This window comes from Triticum dicoccoides, chromosome 1A (assembly GCF_002162155.2).
Source record: "Triticum dicoccoides isolate Atlit2015 ecotype Zavitan chromosome 1A, WEW_v2.0, whole genome shotgun sequence".
In the NCBI taxonomy this organism is placed as follows: domain Eukaryota; kingdom Viridiplantae; phylum Streptophyta; class Magnoliopsida; order Poales; family Poaceae; genus Triticum; species Triticum dicoccoides.
Window position 1 is genome coordinate 69,940,330 of NC_041380.1, and position 16,471 is coordinate 69,956,800.

The window sequence follows — 16,471 nt, forward strand, 5'->3', positions numbered from 1 at the left end:
AGCGAAGAACAATATATGGAAAGCTCGTCGGCATTGGATCGATGATGGAGAATTATTCCAGATGCGATCGATCATGTAATAGTCATAACATAGGGTGACACAGAACTAGCTCCAGTTCATCAATGTAATGTAGGCATGTATTCCGAATATAGTCATACGTGCTTATGGAAAGAACTTGCATGCCATCTTTTGTCCTATCCTCCCGTGGCAGGGGTTCCTATTGGAAACTAAGGGATATTAAGGCCTCCTTTTAATAGAGTACCGGACCAAAGCATTAACACATAGTGAATACATGAACTCCTCAAACTACGGTCATCACCGGGAGTGGTCCCGACTATTGTCACTTCGGGGTTGCCGGATCATAACACATAGTAGGTGACTATTGACTTGCAAGATAGGATCAAGAACTCTCATATATTGATGAAAACATAATAGGTTCAGATCTGAAATCATGGCACTCGAGCCCTAGTGACAAGCATTAAGCATAGCAAAGTCATAACAACACCAACTTAGAACATAGTGGATACTAGGGATCAAACCCTAACAAAACTAACTCGCTTACATGATAAATCTCATCCAACCCATCACCGTCCAGCAAGCCTACGATGGAATTGCTCACACACGGCAGTGAGCATCATGAAATTGGTGATGGAGGAAGGTTGATGATGACGATGGTGACGGATTCCCCTCTCCGGAGCCCCGAACGGACTCTAGATCAGCCCTCCCGAGAGAGTTTAGGGCTTGGCGGTGGCTTCGTATCGTAAAACATGATGAATCCTTCTCTCTTCTTTTTTTCTCCCCGAAAGTGAATATATGGAGTCAGGGTTGAGGTCGGTGGAGCGTCAGGGGGCCCACGAGGCAGGGGGCGTGCCCCCACCCTTGTGGACAGGTGGAGGCCCCCCTGACGTGGATCTTCCTTCCAGTATTTTTTATATATTCCAAAATAATTCTCCGTTGATTTTCAGGTCATTCCGAGAACTTTTATTTCTGCACAAAAATAACACCATGGCAATTCCGCTGAAAACAGCGTCAGTCCGGGTTAGTTCCATTCAAATCATGCAAGTTAGAGTCCAAAACAAGGGCAAAAGTGTTTGGAAAAGTAGATACGACGGATACATATCAGGGAATAATGGTACTGGGGGAGGCGAGCGAGGAGACGGTACGTGGGGGCACAGTGAGATGATGAAGAGTGACCTTAGGATCTCCGGTGAGACGGAGATGGAGATGGAGTGGTGCTAGGGGAGAGGGAGATGAGGCAAGGCATGCTATACAGCGGCGGTGACAGTGACTGCATAGTGCACAAGGAGAGGCTGACTTTGGTAACCCGGACACGCCGCCTGGACTGGTGTCACCTCGGGCTCAGGGTCTTGTCACTTCACTGTGAGGACCGGATGAATAATAGTATTTTGACCGTCAAGTGTACCATAGTTGTACTACTACTAGTACACTACTAGGAAAAGGCCTACTAGTGGCGCACCAGTTTTGCCTACTAATGGCGCACTACTGGTGCGCCACTAGTACCACGCCACTAGTATTTTTTACTAATGGTGTGGTGCGCCATTAGTATACCAGATACTAAAGGCGCACCTGTAATGCGCCATTAGTATGCCTAGAGGTGCGTCATTACTATCTGACTTAGTAATGGCGCACCACATAGAAGTGCGCCATTAGTAATAATTTTTTTCAATTTTTTTAATACTTTTTTAAAAATTCAAATTTTTTATTTTTTTTCTTAATCTCGGGTCAATATGCTTAATCCCAGGTCAAATCGCGCTCCGTGGTCAAACTTCCCAAAAGGTCACCCATCCTCACACTACTCCAGCCCAAGCACGCTTAACTTTAGAGTTCTATCCAACCCCAGCACCAGCTCACTTCACAGGCACTTGTTGATATATCTAGCATATCAATCCTATTAAACCTTGTTGATGTTTAGGACATTGTTCATGTTCATGAGTGTGATGGAATTTTGAAAAAATATTTCAAACTTCCGTTCATATTACGTATCATATTTTGAAAAAAACTCTAGAAAAAAATCCAAACTAATTTTTTTCCGTTACTAGTGGCGCACCTAGCATACGGTACGCCACTAGTAAGTTTGAATTTTTTTTTGAATTTTTTGCCTCCAGATTTTAAAAAGCCCCGTAACTCTTTTTCTTGTTAGGTTTTTGAGGATTTTGAAAATGTTTAACGGGGTTCCCCCGATTAAATTCGGATGTAACTTTTCGAGTAGATGATTTTTCATATAGAAAACTTTTTAATCCGAGTTCGTATGCAAAAGTTATGCCCATTTTACAAATTCCAGAGAGATTTTGCAAATAAAGTCGAAATTCATATTTATAAATTTTCCCAACAACTAGACCACATATCACATGGGAAACTTATTTTCTTTTATTTTTTTGACATGTTCATCATTTTCTTTTATTTTTTTAAACTGAGAAGGTGGTCCCGGGGGGTGCATGCGAGGGAATTTTTGGGCCAAGTTAGTAATGGCGCACCGTGGGACTGGTGCGCCATTACTAGTTGAACTAGTAATGGCGCACCACTCCTACGGTGCGCCATTACTAGTTTTGAAAAAAAAACTTGTTACTAATGGCGCACCGTGGATGTGGTGCACCATTAGTATATAGTAGTGGCGCACCACATGTCTGGTGCACTGAGGGAGTTCTGGATTAGGGGGTCTCCGGACAGCCGGACTATATCCTTTGGCCGGACTGTTAGACTATGAAGGTACAAGATTGAAGACTTCGTCTCGTGTCCGGATAGGACTCTACTTGGCGTGGAAGGCAAGCTAGGCAATACGAATATGGATATCTCCTCCTTCGTAACCGGCCTTGTGTAACCCTAACCCTCTCTGGTGTCTATATAAACTGAAGGGTTTTAGTTCGTAGGCCAACAACCATAACATACAATCATACCATAGGCTAGCTTCTAGGGTTTAGCCTTTTTGATCTCGTGGTAGATCTACTCATGTAATACCCATATCATCAATATCAATCAAGCAGGACGTAGGGTTTTACCTCCATCAAGAGGGCCCGAACCTGGGTAAAACATCGTGTCCCCTGCCTCCTGTTACCATCCGGCCTAGACGCACAGTTCGGGACCCCCTACCCGAGATCCGCCAGTTTTGACACCGACATTGGTGCTTTCATTGAGAGTTCCTTTGTGTCGTCGCTGTTAGGCTTGATGGCTCCTACTATCATCGATAGTGATACGGTCCAGGGTGAGACTTTTCTCCCCGGACAGATCTTCGTATTTGGCGGCTTTGCACTGCGGGCTAATTCGCTTGGCCATCTGGAGCAGATTGAAAGCTACGCCCCTGGCCATCAGGTCAGATTTGGAAGTTTGAATTATACGACCGACATCCGCGGAGACTTGATCTTCGATGGATTCGAGCCACAGCCAAGCGCGCCGCACTGTCACGATGGGTATGACATTAGATATTGTAACACAGTTTAGTTGCATCTCGTGGTAGTTTCTAGGGTTTAGCCATTTGTAACACAGTTTAGTTGCATCTTATCACTGGAGGCATTAGATTAACAATAACACTGGTTAGACATGTCCCTAAGGTAACAGTGTGATCGCTTCATTTTACATGCGCCCTTACATTAACAACAGCAAAAGGTTGGTATAAGGACATGTGACAGTGGACACATCAGCACAATGTACCTACAAGCAGGCATAAAGTGGTGATGCTGACTTTGTTCATGCTATGTTAGGGCAGCAAATCTAATCCTGGAGACCTTGTACTATGTGAGGGCAGCAAATCTAATCCTGGAGACCTTTTACTATGTGAGTGCAGCAAATCTAATCCTGGAGACCCTTTACTATGTGAGGGCGGCAAATCTAATCCTGGAGACCTTTTACTATGTGAGGGCAGCAAATCTAATCCTGAGACCTTTTACTATGTGAGGGCAGCAAATCTAATCCTGGAGACCTTTTACTATGTGATGGCAGCAAATCTAATCCTGGAGACCTTTTACTATGTGATGGCAGCAAATCTAATCCTGGACATACTCTGTTGACTTGTCCACCAGCCGCCACTTTCTATCCTTTTTCAACCAATAATAGATTTGTTCCTTATCCAGTTTGTACTGCGTTTTCCCATTATTTCCCTTTTCAACCAAGAGACCGGTTGGGTATCCGGTCTCTACTACTTTCACCATATTATTTCCTATTTGAATCAAGTCCTAGATTCATGCTACAACTTCCCCCCCTCTCTTCGTTGTTTGAACAAAGCCCTAGATTCAAATGCATGAAGTAGCTTTACCTCTAATAATACTAAAAATTTAGGTGGCTTTGGAAGAGCTGATGGGAGTAGAAAAAGATGCACATGCAGACACGTGGGGAGCTGGGGCAGTAGAGCAAGGCCGCTTTTGAAGAACTTATACCTGAGGGTCGCCGGGATGTCGGCGGCGGTAGGTCGGATCTGCGGACAATACGGTAGGGAGGAAGAAGGGTCGGAGGACCTCCTGAGCCGGCGCTGTGTCGGAGAGAATGGCACGGGCAGAGGATCGGGCCCCTCCGGCAGCTGTGGGTTTCCTCCCTCGGCGGCGATGACCACGTGAACGATGCCTGCGGTCGCCAGCACCGTCTGGAAACACTGCTCGGTGCGGGGCCGCAGGCCGGCGCCTTGGATGATTTGGCATAGCCGACTGCCGCTCGCATCCCTCGCCTCCATAGGTGCTTGTGGCTTCTAGTCACTTGGTCTTGGATTGGAGTGAGCAGTGTTGCGTAGAGACTTGGGAGTAGATGGATTGGAGTGGTGGGGCTATACTAGCAAGTAGTTGTACGTACTTGTACAATAGTGGGCTCACATAGCAATTTTGTCTCATGCAAGAGCCTGACTATATGCGTGCTCCAATGTTCGCAACTGCAAAGTTTGGTTTGCACTTGGCTCTTCGCCTCTTCCAGAGGACGAACAATGATGTTACTACTACTGCTTCTACAGTGTCGAATCCACTGCTGCATGTCCGTCCATCGCGAGCGGGATGGATAGCTTGTTGTAGAAGTACTACTAAGCAAAAGCCTGTCCGTATTTGCGAGCAACCGCGCACATGGGTGAGGGAGAAGGCATGTAGTAAAATCAAGCTTCTCCTCGTTGTACCAGTTGACGCGACACATCATAGCACTGGCCCCACATGCTTGCCTCTAAACTTGGCTGAAAGACCTGCAGTGTACAATATATTTGCTGCAACCTCTAACATTTAGCCACCACAAATTAAAAATATATGTGGCTGTATGCCTCGTTCTGATGCAGAGGCTGGGGAGTCCCCCCTTTTCGAAAAAAAACCAAATTAAAATATATATTCCTGTCTTGACCAGATGAGCGTGCAAACTACAGTCACCAGGGTGTCAGGTAGGGCCAGAAGACTATTTTTTTAAAAAAACTACGAGATGGCCACATAGCATGGAGCCGACCCCAACGATTTTAAGCTTACAGGCACAGTACACGCTATCCTAGACTACTCTACACATGATACTGCCACACGAGCGTCCGGGCTGCGCTTGGCTCTTTGCCTCTTCGGGAAGTCGAACAATGATGGAGTAGTACTGCACTGGAGAAGTACTACAGTACGCTACTGGCCATCTGATACCGATTGAACTGCTGCATGCCCACCGCGTGCGGGAGGGAGAGCGTGTAGCGAAAGCTTCTCCTAGTCTTGCCGGCCACCACGCTCATGGGCGAGGGAGGGACGCTCCTGCGTTTGCGTGTATGACAGGTGGGCCCGATAGGTGTGTGGCCAACCTGTCATACAGCCAAAGGCAGGTGCAGTTAAGTCCGCGAGGGAGAGGATAATCAAACTTCTCGTTGATGTATGAGTTGACGCGACACATCAAATGTGACGCCCTCGATTCAATCGTACACTAATCATACACGCAAATATGTACGATCAAGATCAAGGACTCACGGGAAGATATCACAACACAACTCTAGACACAAATTAAAAAAATACAAGCTTTATATTACAAGCCAGGGGCCTCGAGGGCTCGAATACATAAGCTCGAAAACACAAGAGTCAGCGGAATCAACAATATCTGAGTACAGACATGAGTTAAACAAGTTTGCCTTAAGAAGGCTAGCACAAAAGCAACATCGATCGAAAAGGCAAGGCCTCCTGCCCAGGAGCCTCCTAACTACTCCTAGTCGTCGTCGGCCTCCACGTAGTAGTAAGCATCGGCGGTGGCATCTGGCTCCTGGGCTCCGACATCTGGTTGCATCAACCGGAAAGAAGAAGAAAGGGAGCAAAGGGGGAGCAAAGCAACCGTGAGTACTCATCCAAACTACTCGCAAGCAAGGATCTACACTACATATGCAACATTATCAAAGGAAGGCTGTATATGTGGACTGGGCCGCAGAAATGCCAGAATAGAGAGAAGGCCTAGTCCTATCGAAGACTAGCCTCTTCTGGAAACCACCATCTTGCAGCAACAAGAGGGAGTAGAGTAGCATAAAGTAAAGTAGTAGAAGTGTTATCAACCTCGGCCAGAGATCCTTTCTCGACTCCCTGTGAGAAAGCAATCCGAAAGCCATACTATCCAGTTATCATCACAATCCATTACTCATCACCATCCAGTCTCATCACAAGTATCCAGTTCTAGTTGTATCGATCGGGATACAACTCCAAGTGTCCGTTAACGTAGGACAGGCTATCGATAGATGTTTTCTTCCCTGCAGGGGCGCACCAACTTACCCACCACGCTCGATTAACTCCGGCCGGACACACTTTCCTGGGTCATTCCCGGCCTCGGCCAAACAATACGCTGCAACCCGACCTAGGCTTAATAGAGAGGCCAGCACACCGGACTAAACCTATGCCCCCAGGGGTCATGGGTCATCTCCCCGGGAACTCATGCACGTTGCGTACACGGCCGGTGAGCAGACCTAGCTACCTCCTTCAACAAGGCAGGTGCTGACGCAGTCCAACCCGGCGCGCGCCACTCAGTCGCTGACGTCTATTAAGCTTCGGCTGATGCATACGACGCAGAACGCCCATACTATGCCCACGTGATGGTTAGTGCTATCAGGCCAGAGGCCCCTCGGATCAAATATCCAAATCGTAGTGGATTAGGAATGCGCGGTAACAAGCAGAGACTCACGAAAGATGTGACCCCATTGCCCCGTCTCGAGGACTTGCGGCAAGGGCTAGGAATGCCCGACCACGCCTCGTAATTATCTCGCGGGCACCCTCCAGGCCAACCCGTCTCCACATCACTCGCAACTAAGCTTGCGCGGGTACCCCTCGGGGCCGACCCGTCTTTCCAACTAACAGTGGTAAAGTCCAAGTATCCGTGTGTCCAAACATCAAGGGGAAAACCCGAGGAATCACCCCCGATGAATTCCACTAGATGTAATCATCAAGGTGAATGTAAGAGGAATCACCCTCGAGGTTCACACTTGAGGGGTTGCATGACAGAGCCTTATCGGAAGTGGTTAAGGAGGAAATCACCCTCGATGACCACAACCGGATAGCTACACTACAGGTTAACAACAGAAGTATTGAAGAGGTCTCACCCTCGGCACTCGATAGTAACCCAGTAGTGTCGAGCAACTAAGGGGAAGTGATGTGCGGTGTCGGGGCCTGGTCTTCAATCCCGTTGATCGGGTCTTCGATGATGAAGTAGGGGCAATAGGGACAAGGTGGGGGGTCACTGATGTATCACTAACCAACCTATACTAAGCAGTTTATGATAAGCAGGTAAGGTACAACAGCAGATACAAAAGCAGGCTATGCATCAGAATAGGAGCAAACAGTAACAGTAGCAAAATCTAATGCAAGCATGAGAGAATGGAATGGGCGATATCGGGATGATCAAAGGGGGGGCTTGCCTGGAAGCTCCGCTGAAAGGGAAGAAGGGTCGTCGTCAACGTAGTCGATCACAGGGACATCAACAGCGGTCTCGGGGTCTACCGGAGAGAAGAGGAGGAAGAAACAATAAATACAGAGCAAACAAGAGCATAATAGGACAACACACAGAGCTAGACGTGTTCTAACGCGTCACTACACGATACCGGCAAAGGGGAAGAACATCCGGGAATGTTTCCCCGAAGTTTGGCATTTTCGAACAGACGAACCGGAGGGGGAAGGTTGCATGTTCGCTATGCTAGAGGCATGTGACAGGTGAACGGAGAGTGTAACCAGATTCGTCTCATCGTCCTGAGCAACTTTCATGTATAAAACTATTTCATCTGAATTACGGTTTATTTTCTATGAATTTTCAAAGTTTTAGCAATATTTTGAGATTATTATTAATTCGAAAATAATGATTAAAACGCTATGGGTACCTCGCCCTGTGTACACAGATTGTACACAAAGGCTGACAGTGGGTCTAGGGGGTCCCAGTTGACCCAGTCAACAGTCCAGTCAAGAGTCAACTGTTTAACTGTTGACTTGTCAAACTACAGTTGGGGCCCAGGTGTCATTGGCACACACTTTAAATTAGCATATTATTTATTTTAACTTCCTGGTTTAATCTAACGTTGGGTTCCACATGTAATAGACTGGCATTTTATTTAGAGGATTAATTTAGCACTTGAGGGCCATATGTAATAGACTCAACGTGGGGGTGGCTAGTACTAAAGAGGGATTAGTCCCTAACTGAATTTTGGGCCGGCTTGGTGGCACAACCTGCCGTGAGGTTGTGCACACACACGCACATAGCATGGCCACGGCCATGGCCATTTGTAGCAGCTAGAGCAGCAGCTAAGTAGCGGCAGCAGGAGGTAGTAGCAGCGGCAAGCAACACTAGCAGCAGCAGCAGCACGAAGCAGCAGAGTAAAGGAGCAATGGCGGCAGCGCAACAGCAGTGCAAGAGCGGCGGCAGCAGCAAGCAGCGCAGCCGCGCAGGGAGCAGAGCAGCCACAGCGGTTAGTGAGCAACCGCGGAGAGGACGCGTGCGGGCGCGCACGCACAGCAGCGGCAGCAACAGCTTCAGGAGCAGCAGCAGTACACACGTACGTACGTACGCGTACGCGCGAGCTCGGACGGCTCGGGGACAGAGGCTACCGCAACGAATCGAGGGGGCAAGCAGGGGGGAATGGAGGAGGAGCTCACATAGAGCTCGTTGGCGCGGTCGACGAAGGCCGGGGTGGACCGGAGACGAGGCAATCGACGACGGCGGCCGGCGATGTACGCGAATGACACGAGCTTGATGGCGAGTATACAGGCCCTCCCGGCTTGATTCAATGGTAGGGGACGAAGGAGACGACGACGAGGATGCTTCTAGACAAGTTCGTATGGCGCGGGGAGCACGGTGGCCGCGATGGCGTCGACGGCCATGGCGTACGCGAGCTCGGGCGAGCGGGCGCGTCGAGGGAGAGCGAGGTGCGGCGCGAGGAGAAAGGGGGAAGAGGCAGGCGCGTCCTAGGGTTCGAGGGGAGGGGCGCCGTGTTCTTGTAGGTGAGGGGGAGCCGGCAGATGGCCTCGACGCCGTTGGTCGGCCGACGAATGGCCTCCACGATCCCCTCTGCTTCCTGTAGCGGGAGGAAGGGGAAAACAGGGGGTGGGCTGGGCCATTTATGGATAGGTGGGCCAAGTGGCCTAGTAAGTTAGGCCCTCCGTTTCTTTTCTTTTACTCTTTTCTGTTTATTTATTTTTCTGTACTGTTTTCTATTTACATTAGCTAACAAATGGATTTGGTTAAATATGAAAATTTGCACAAAAATACTAGGCAATACGTTGAAGAGGCCCACAAAGTTTGAGGTCAAAAAGGAAAACTTTAAATATTTTTTTATTTTGAAAAGGCTAATTTAAATGCAACTTGACCACTAAATAAATTGACAGGGACAACTTGGGCATCCAAATGAAGTATGTGTTATTTTCACAATTGCTTGGGAATTTTTGTCACATTGTGAACAATTTTGTTTAGTTGTTTAAATAAAGGTTATTTTTGACTTTATTTTAAAATCTAAATTTGAACTGTGATTTGGATCAAGTGAAGATTAGCACAGTAACATGATGACATGGCACCATTAATAGGGGATTACTGTAGCATGACACTGGGGGTGTTACAAATCTCCTCCACTACAAGAAATCTCGTCCCGAGATTTAAGGGGTGGAGTAAGGGGGAAAGACTCGGGAAGGACGAAGCTCAAGACAATATAGTTACCTGGGGACTATGTCAGTGAACGTGGCAAGGAGGCATCTCTCGAGTTGAAATTCAAGAAAGTCATCGAGAGCAAGGTAAGAAGGTGCAATAAGAAGCTTCAATCGGGTAGGCAATCATTCATTGTCTGAAACAGAGTGCGAAAGGGGGTTTCAGAGCGACGGGAATAAGTATTGCATTTGAAACCAGAATAGATCACTAAATTACAGACGAAGCCAAGCGTGAGGAATAACTCTAGAAACAGGGGTGTCCAGAAGAGTCAGGTTTCGATCCTGTGGAACTGTGGGTTATGGGCCCACCATGTAAGTTAAAGGTAGAAGGGGCGCCGACAGCTTGCATGGTCATGATAGCGAGGCATGTTAGAGGATAGCCTGCCAGTTTTGTTGGCAACAACGTTGGTACCAAGGGTGAGGGATGAAGAGAACTATTTTCCTGCTCGTTGAACGAGGCAGACCAATAGGCAAAGTTCTCGTCCATCGGTGGTTACCGGAATGTCAACAGCAATAATAACAAGGTCTTACTGACATAGTTGTACACCGAGGTGCTTACCTAAGCAGGGATTTATCTCTGCTCAGACAAGTTGGATTACAAGAAAGGTGAAACAAAACAATGGAAAGGAAAATGTGCTTATTATGATAATCAAACCAATGGAAAGGAAAGGTGTTTATACCCAAGTATTAGAGTATAACTTTCCCAAGGAAAGGCAGAGCATGATAGGGCTCCATGTATTAAACCATTTAGATAAAGGGGCAAAGAATTTATGAGGTTTACCCATACAGCGGTGTTTGAATAATTGATCAAGATACATTTAGCAGTGCGCTTCCAATGTTTCTTGTTGACGATCGGGGTACCACAGACATGCTTTGGGATATCATTGACATGGTCATCAGGTAAAAGTCAGACTTTTGAATTCAAAAAGGATCCCGCGGGAACTGCTAGACTAGTTCATACAATTTCATCATTGAAAGATGAAGATGTGGTCGATGGGTTCAGCAGCAATCCATCGACATGTCAAAAGGATGTATTGCCAAAACGATATGAACAAAATTGTGTTGGGGGGAAGGCAAGAATGTTGTCGATGATAACCCAAATCATCAAGGGCACTGATGGTATTTCTCATCATGAATTCGATTGATATGCTGGAAGAGCTCAAAATGTTGACGATGATCATGACACATTTGTCGAGAGGTTTCATGAAGATGTAATCAATCATCGATGACATCAAGTCAAAGGAATGATGAACTGAAAGGTTATTGGAACCACGGGTACGACACAAACTCGAAATCAAGCTTGCTGTTCAAGGCGAAATGATATGACGAGGAAGATCAACGTAAGCATTAGCTCATCATGGAAAATTGTGCTCCAGGAAGAAGGACCAGGTAGCACTGTTAAAATTTAGCACGATAATGATATAGTCGATCATGCTAGGAATGACTTGAAGGATTATTAAACTCGTAAGAAACAAAAATAGCGTAGAGCTATTGAATCGGAGTGTGGAATCGATTCACTTATGGGTGTTCCCGAGTGACTAATAACTCGAAACCCGGGGCAATCTGAAATCGCTTAGGAGCAATACCAGATGAAGACTCATCAGAAGCAACATAGTTCTTTGCTATTCTCGAGATACCGGAGGGTAATACTAGAAGGGAGATCAAGATAGAGGTTGCGAAGATGCATTGATCTACAGAAGACAAGTGCTTTAACTTGTCCGAGAAATGGAATCAAAGGGGAACAATCATGGTCAGAACCACGTTTGCAAAGGACCAAACATAGTTACCAGATGAACATATAACAAGGGGATTATTATTATTATCACAAGAAGCTTCCATGATAAGCTCCACATCGGGTCCATGGGCATGAACACAAAGTTCAAGGTCGACTCCCACTTCTTCAATGCATAACCTTCCATTCACTTCTTGTTTTCGATGAAGTCGTAGTGTTGAAATTATATCTGGCAAAACGCCAGAAGAGTATGACTCGTGAAAACTCTCGAGTTCACATGGATTAGGGATGGCATAGGTTCAACCTGTAGGGGTATCTTAGGAACATATACCACTAACTTCAAGATTAAAATATACCAGCTCAAAAGCAGAGCATGGTTGACAAAAGCAGATGATAGAATTTACCAAAGGCATTATGTGTCAGGGCAAAACTAACAAGTTTAATGAATATGAAGGACATTGTCGGATAATAATCCAACCAAGGATATGGCGGTCCATAAAAGATCTGATGTGAGTATCGATACTCACCCAGAAGAAGAAAGAATGCAAAGGCATCGGCTTATAGATATAACTGGATAACTTCAAATCTTGAATACAAAGGAATTATGATTTTCAAATCAGAAGATCTAAAGCAGAGGCTCTGATCAAAATATAATTGAGTTGAATCGATACAGATCGACAATCAATCAAGGTTTGATTACGAGAATTCGCGACATATTGGATCAAGGGACTCGAACGGTAGTGACAGAGGATGTCAACAAAGATTACTCGAAATATGGAGTTAACCATAATGTAAGCAAACAAGAATTTCAACAACAATAGGCTGCTAAGGATTTTCGGAAGATCAAATGGTATTTCACATACTTTTGTGAAATACCTAAACAATTGGGATGAACGAATCCCCGATAATTGTGAGGAATTATTCGTACACGTATTCAGGCGGAAAAGGAGCTGCAACGCAACAGGCACAATGGATTCTCGAAATACCTGAAAGTATTACAAGGCATCTTGTAATAACAAGATCAACTGGGGATGACAACATGAACGACAGGTGTATGTACTTATCCAGAGGGATTTATTGGTGATATGGAATTGCAACGGCGAAGGGCACAAGGGTTTCGGGGAAGCATCGAAGAGTATCTTCGAAATCTTCTGAAGCAGCAAGCGATCATCTGGACTGGATGGGCTCTCCGGGAGAAGTGGGTACGAGAGCCTAATGTCAGACTTAGTAAAAGGTTTAACCCCGAATAGACGAGAGATCAGAGTCCCAGAGTATAGACGAGGAATAAAAGACCCTAATACCACTCAATGGCGACGTGGGTCGTAAGCCACACAGCCAAGTGAGTAAAACAATTTTTGTAGTGACTAGACTCAGCTTCGGCCAAGGAGTTGGAAAGGGGGCTGCCTACAGGCAATCGTCTCTGATACCAACTTGTGACGCCCTCGATTCAATCGTACACTAATCATACACACAAATATGTACGATCAAGATCAAGGACTCACGGGAAGATATCACAACACAACTCTAGACACAAATTCAAAAAAATACAAGCTTTATATTACAAGCCAGGGGCCTCGAGGGCTCGAATACATAAGCTCGAAAACACAAGAGTCAACGGAATCAACAATATTTGAGTACAGACATGAGTTAAACAAGTTTGCCTTAAGAAGGCTAGCACAAAAGCAACATCGATCGAAAAGGCAAGGCCTCCTGCCCGGGAGCCTCCTAACTACTCCTAGTCGTCGGCGGCCTCCACGTAGTAGTAAGCATCGGCGGTGGCATCTGGCTCCTGGGCTCCGACATCTGGTTGCATCAACCGGAAAGAAGAAGAAAGGGGAAAACGGGGAGCAAAGCAACCATGAGTACTCATCCAAAGTGGGGGTGGACCGGAGACGAGGCAATCGACGACGGAGGCCGGCGATATACGCGAATGACACGAGCTTGATGGCAAGCATACAGGCCCTCCCAGCTTGATTCAATGGTCGGGGACGAAGGAGACGAGGACGAGGATGCTTCGAGACAAGTTCGTATGGCGCGGGGAGCTCGGTGGCCGCGATGGCGTCGACGGCCATGGCGTACGTGAGCTCGGGCAAGCGGGCGCGTCGAGGGAGAGCGAGGTGCGGCGCGAGGAGGAATGGGGAAGAGGCAGGGGCGTCCTAGGGTTTGAGGGGAGGGGCGCCGTGTTCTTGTAGGTGAGGGGGAGCCGGCAGATGGCCTCCACGGCGTTGGTCGGCCGACGGATGGCCTCCACGATCCCCTCTTCTTCCTGTAGCGGGAGGAAGGGGAAAACAGGGTGTGGGCTGGGCCATTTATGGATAGGTGGGCCAAGTGGCCTAGTAAGTTAGGCCCTCCGTTTCTTTTCTTTTACTTTTTTCTATTTATTTATTTTTCTGTACTGTTTTCTATTTACATTAGCTAACAAATGGATTTGGTTAAATATGAAAATTGGCACACAAATACTAGGCAATACATTGAAGAGGCCCACAAAGTTTGAGGTCAAAAAGGAAAACTTTAAATATTTTTTTATTTTGAAAAGGCTAACTTAAATGCAACTTGACCACTAAATAAATTGACAGGGACAACTTGGGCATCCAAATGAAGTATGTGTTATTTTCACAATTGCTTGGGAATTTTTGTCACATTGTGAACAATTTTGTTTAGTTGTTTAAATAAAGGTTATTTTTGACTTTATTTTAAAATCTAAATTTGAACTGTGATTTGGATCAAGTGAAGATTAGCACAGTAACATGATGACATGGCACCATTAATAGGGGATTACTGTAGCATGACACTAGGGGTGTTACATCAAAGCACTGCACTCGATATATTTCAATAAATTGCATTTACCGATGCATTAGTTGCAACGCATGCATGCATGCATGCCGTGAATCTCCTTTTGATACTCCCTCCGGTCCTTTTTACTCTGCATATTAGGTTTGTCTGAAGTCAATCTCATCCAACTTTGACCAAATTTATACAAAAAATTATTAACATTCACATAACAACATATTTATTATTAGATCCATCTCGAAATATATTTTCATATTATATTTATTAGATGTTATAGATGTTAATATTTTTTAATATAAATTTGGTCAAACTTAGCAAACTTTGATTTCAAACAAAGCTAATGTGTGGAGTAAAAAGGACCGGAGGGAGTACTTGCATGTGTTGATTTAATGCACCTTGAAGTAGTATAAAATATGTGACAGTAAAGCTTTGTAATACCCCAGCCCAAGTCGAGAGATGGTTGTGCACGAGGAGGGCGAGATCATGCAGACCGAACAGGACCCGACAATGGAGCTCTCTAAGGTCTCGATGGACCTCACCGTGCTCCACTACCCCTTGTGCCTCCGCCCCTTGACGCCTCCAGTGTATGAGGTTCGAATACACCTCGTCCGTTCGGTTGATTGAGCAAGGTGCAGGTTTCTTGATTGATGTGCTGTTCGATTGATTTCTGCAGTGCAAGGGAGGCACCTGGCCTGCGCGGACTGCCGCGTCGAGCGCCCCGGGAACCAGCGGCAGTGCCAGAAGTGCGAGCATGGAGGTGGCTTCGACGTGTGGAACACGGTGGTGGATTCCGTCCTTTCTTCAGTGAGGGTGGAGTGCCCGCACGAAGGCTGTGGGCTCTACGTCACTTACCACAAGCTCGCTGATCACCAGAGCGTGTGTCCGCTCGCACCCTGCAAATGCCCCGTGCCCGTCTGCGGCTACGAAGGCCCACCGCCGGTGCTCTACCACCACATCAGCACCGCACATCCCATGCCCGTGCACAGGATCCAGTATGGCAAGGTGCTCCATCTACAAGTGCCATTGTCGCAGCCACAGCTCTTGCTGTTCGCGGAGGAGGACTGTCGCCCGTTTTTCTTGGTCGGAGGCATGCTCGACATCGGCGTGCCTATCTCCGTGTCGGTCGTCTGCATCAGAGCGGGGGCATCCCCACTGCCGCACTACGTGGCCAAGCTATGGGCGAACGGCCCGCCGGGGGAGCCCAAAGGCACGACCGACGCCTTCAAGGTGGAAATGGAGGTGACAAGCAGCAAGGATCCCGGCGACGTCGACGTGCAGGAGCTGACCTTCTTGACAGTTCCGCCCAAGCTGCTGGTCGGGGCTAAGCTTGTGTCCCTCCACATTCAGATTGACAAGCTCACGTCCTAAAGGTTTCTACAGTGCCTTCTGTTTATCTTAGTAATATGCTAATATATGCATTACCTTGGTCTACTTTAGCTTAAGAAATGGCGGGTTTTGGTGGCGATGTAGCAATTACTGCGACATCGGATCAATAATTTCCAACAGTCGGACGGATAAGAAGTACTACTTGTCATCAAAATGGATAAAAGGAGATGTATGTAGACGTATTTTAGTTCTAGATACGTCCCTTTTTATCCATTTTGATGACAAGCACTCCCTCCGTTCCACAATACATGCCTTCCATTTGTCAAAATATAGATGTATCTAGACATGTTTTAGTATATGGGTACATCCATGATAGAGCCAATCGGATGGTTGAGAACACTACAATTCATAGCTACAGATGCGTGTGTGACTCCGAGATGCAGAGGCCGGGGGTCATCATCCTCCTTTTCGAGAAAAAAAAGATGCATGTGTGAGAGGACGAGTGCATGCGTGCACCTCTTCTCTTCCT

General features: G+C 46.7%; 1 protein-coding gene across 1 annotated transcript; it reads left to right on the forward strand.

Moving 5' to 3' along the window:
* Positions 1-15,306: 15,306 nt before the first annotated feature.
* Positions 15,307-15,984, forward strand: LOC119365922 (putative E3 ubiquitin-protein ligase SINA-like 6; the record flags this gene model as incomplete). The annotated part of the gene is made up of 1 exon (XM_037631605.1): positions 15,307-15,984. A coding segment is annotated over one exon (678 nt), but the record flags the coding sequence as incomplete, so codon positions are not given.
* Between the last annotated feature and the right edge of the window lie 487 nt (positions 15,985-16,471).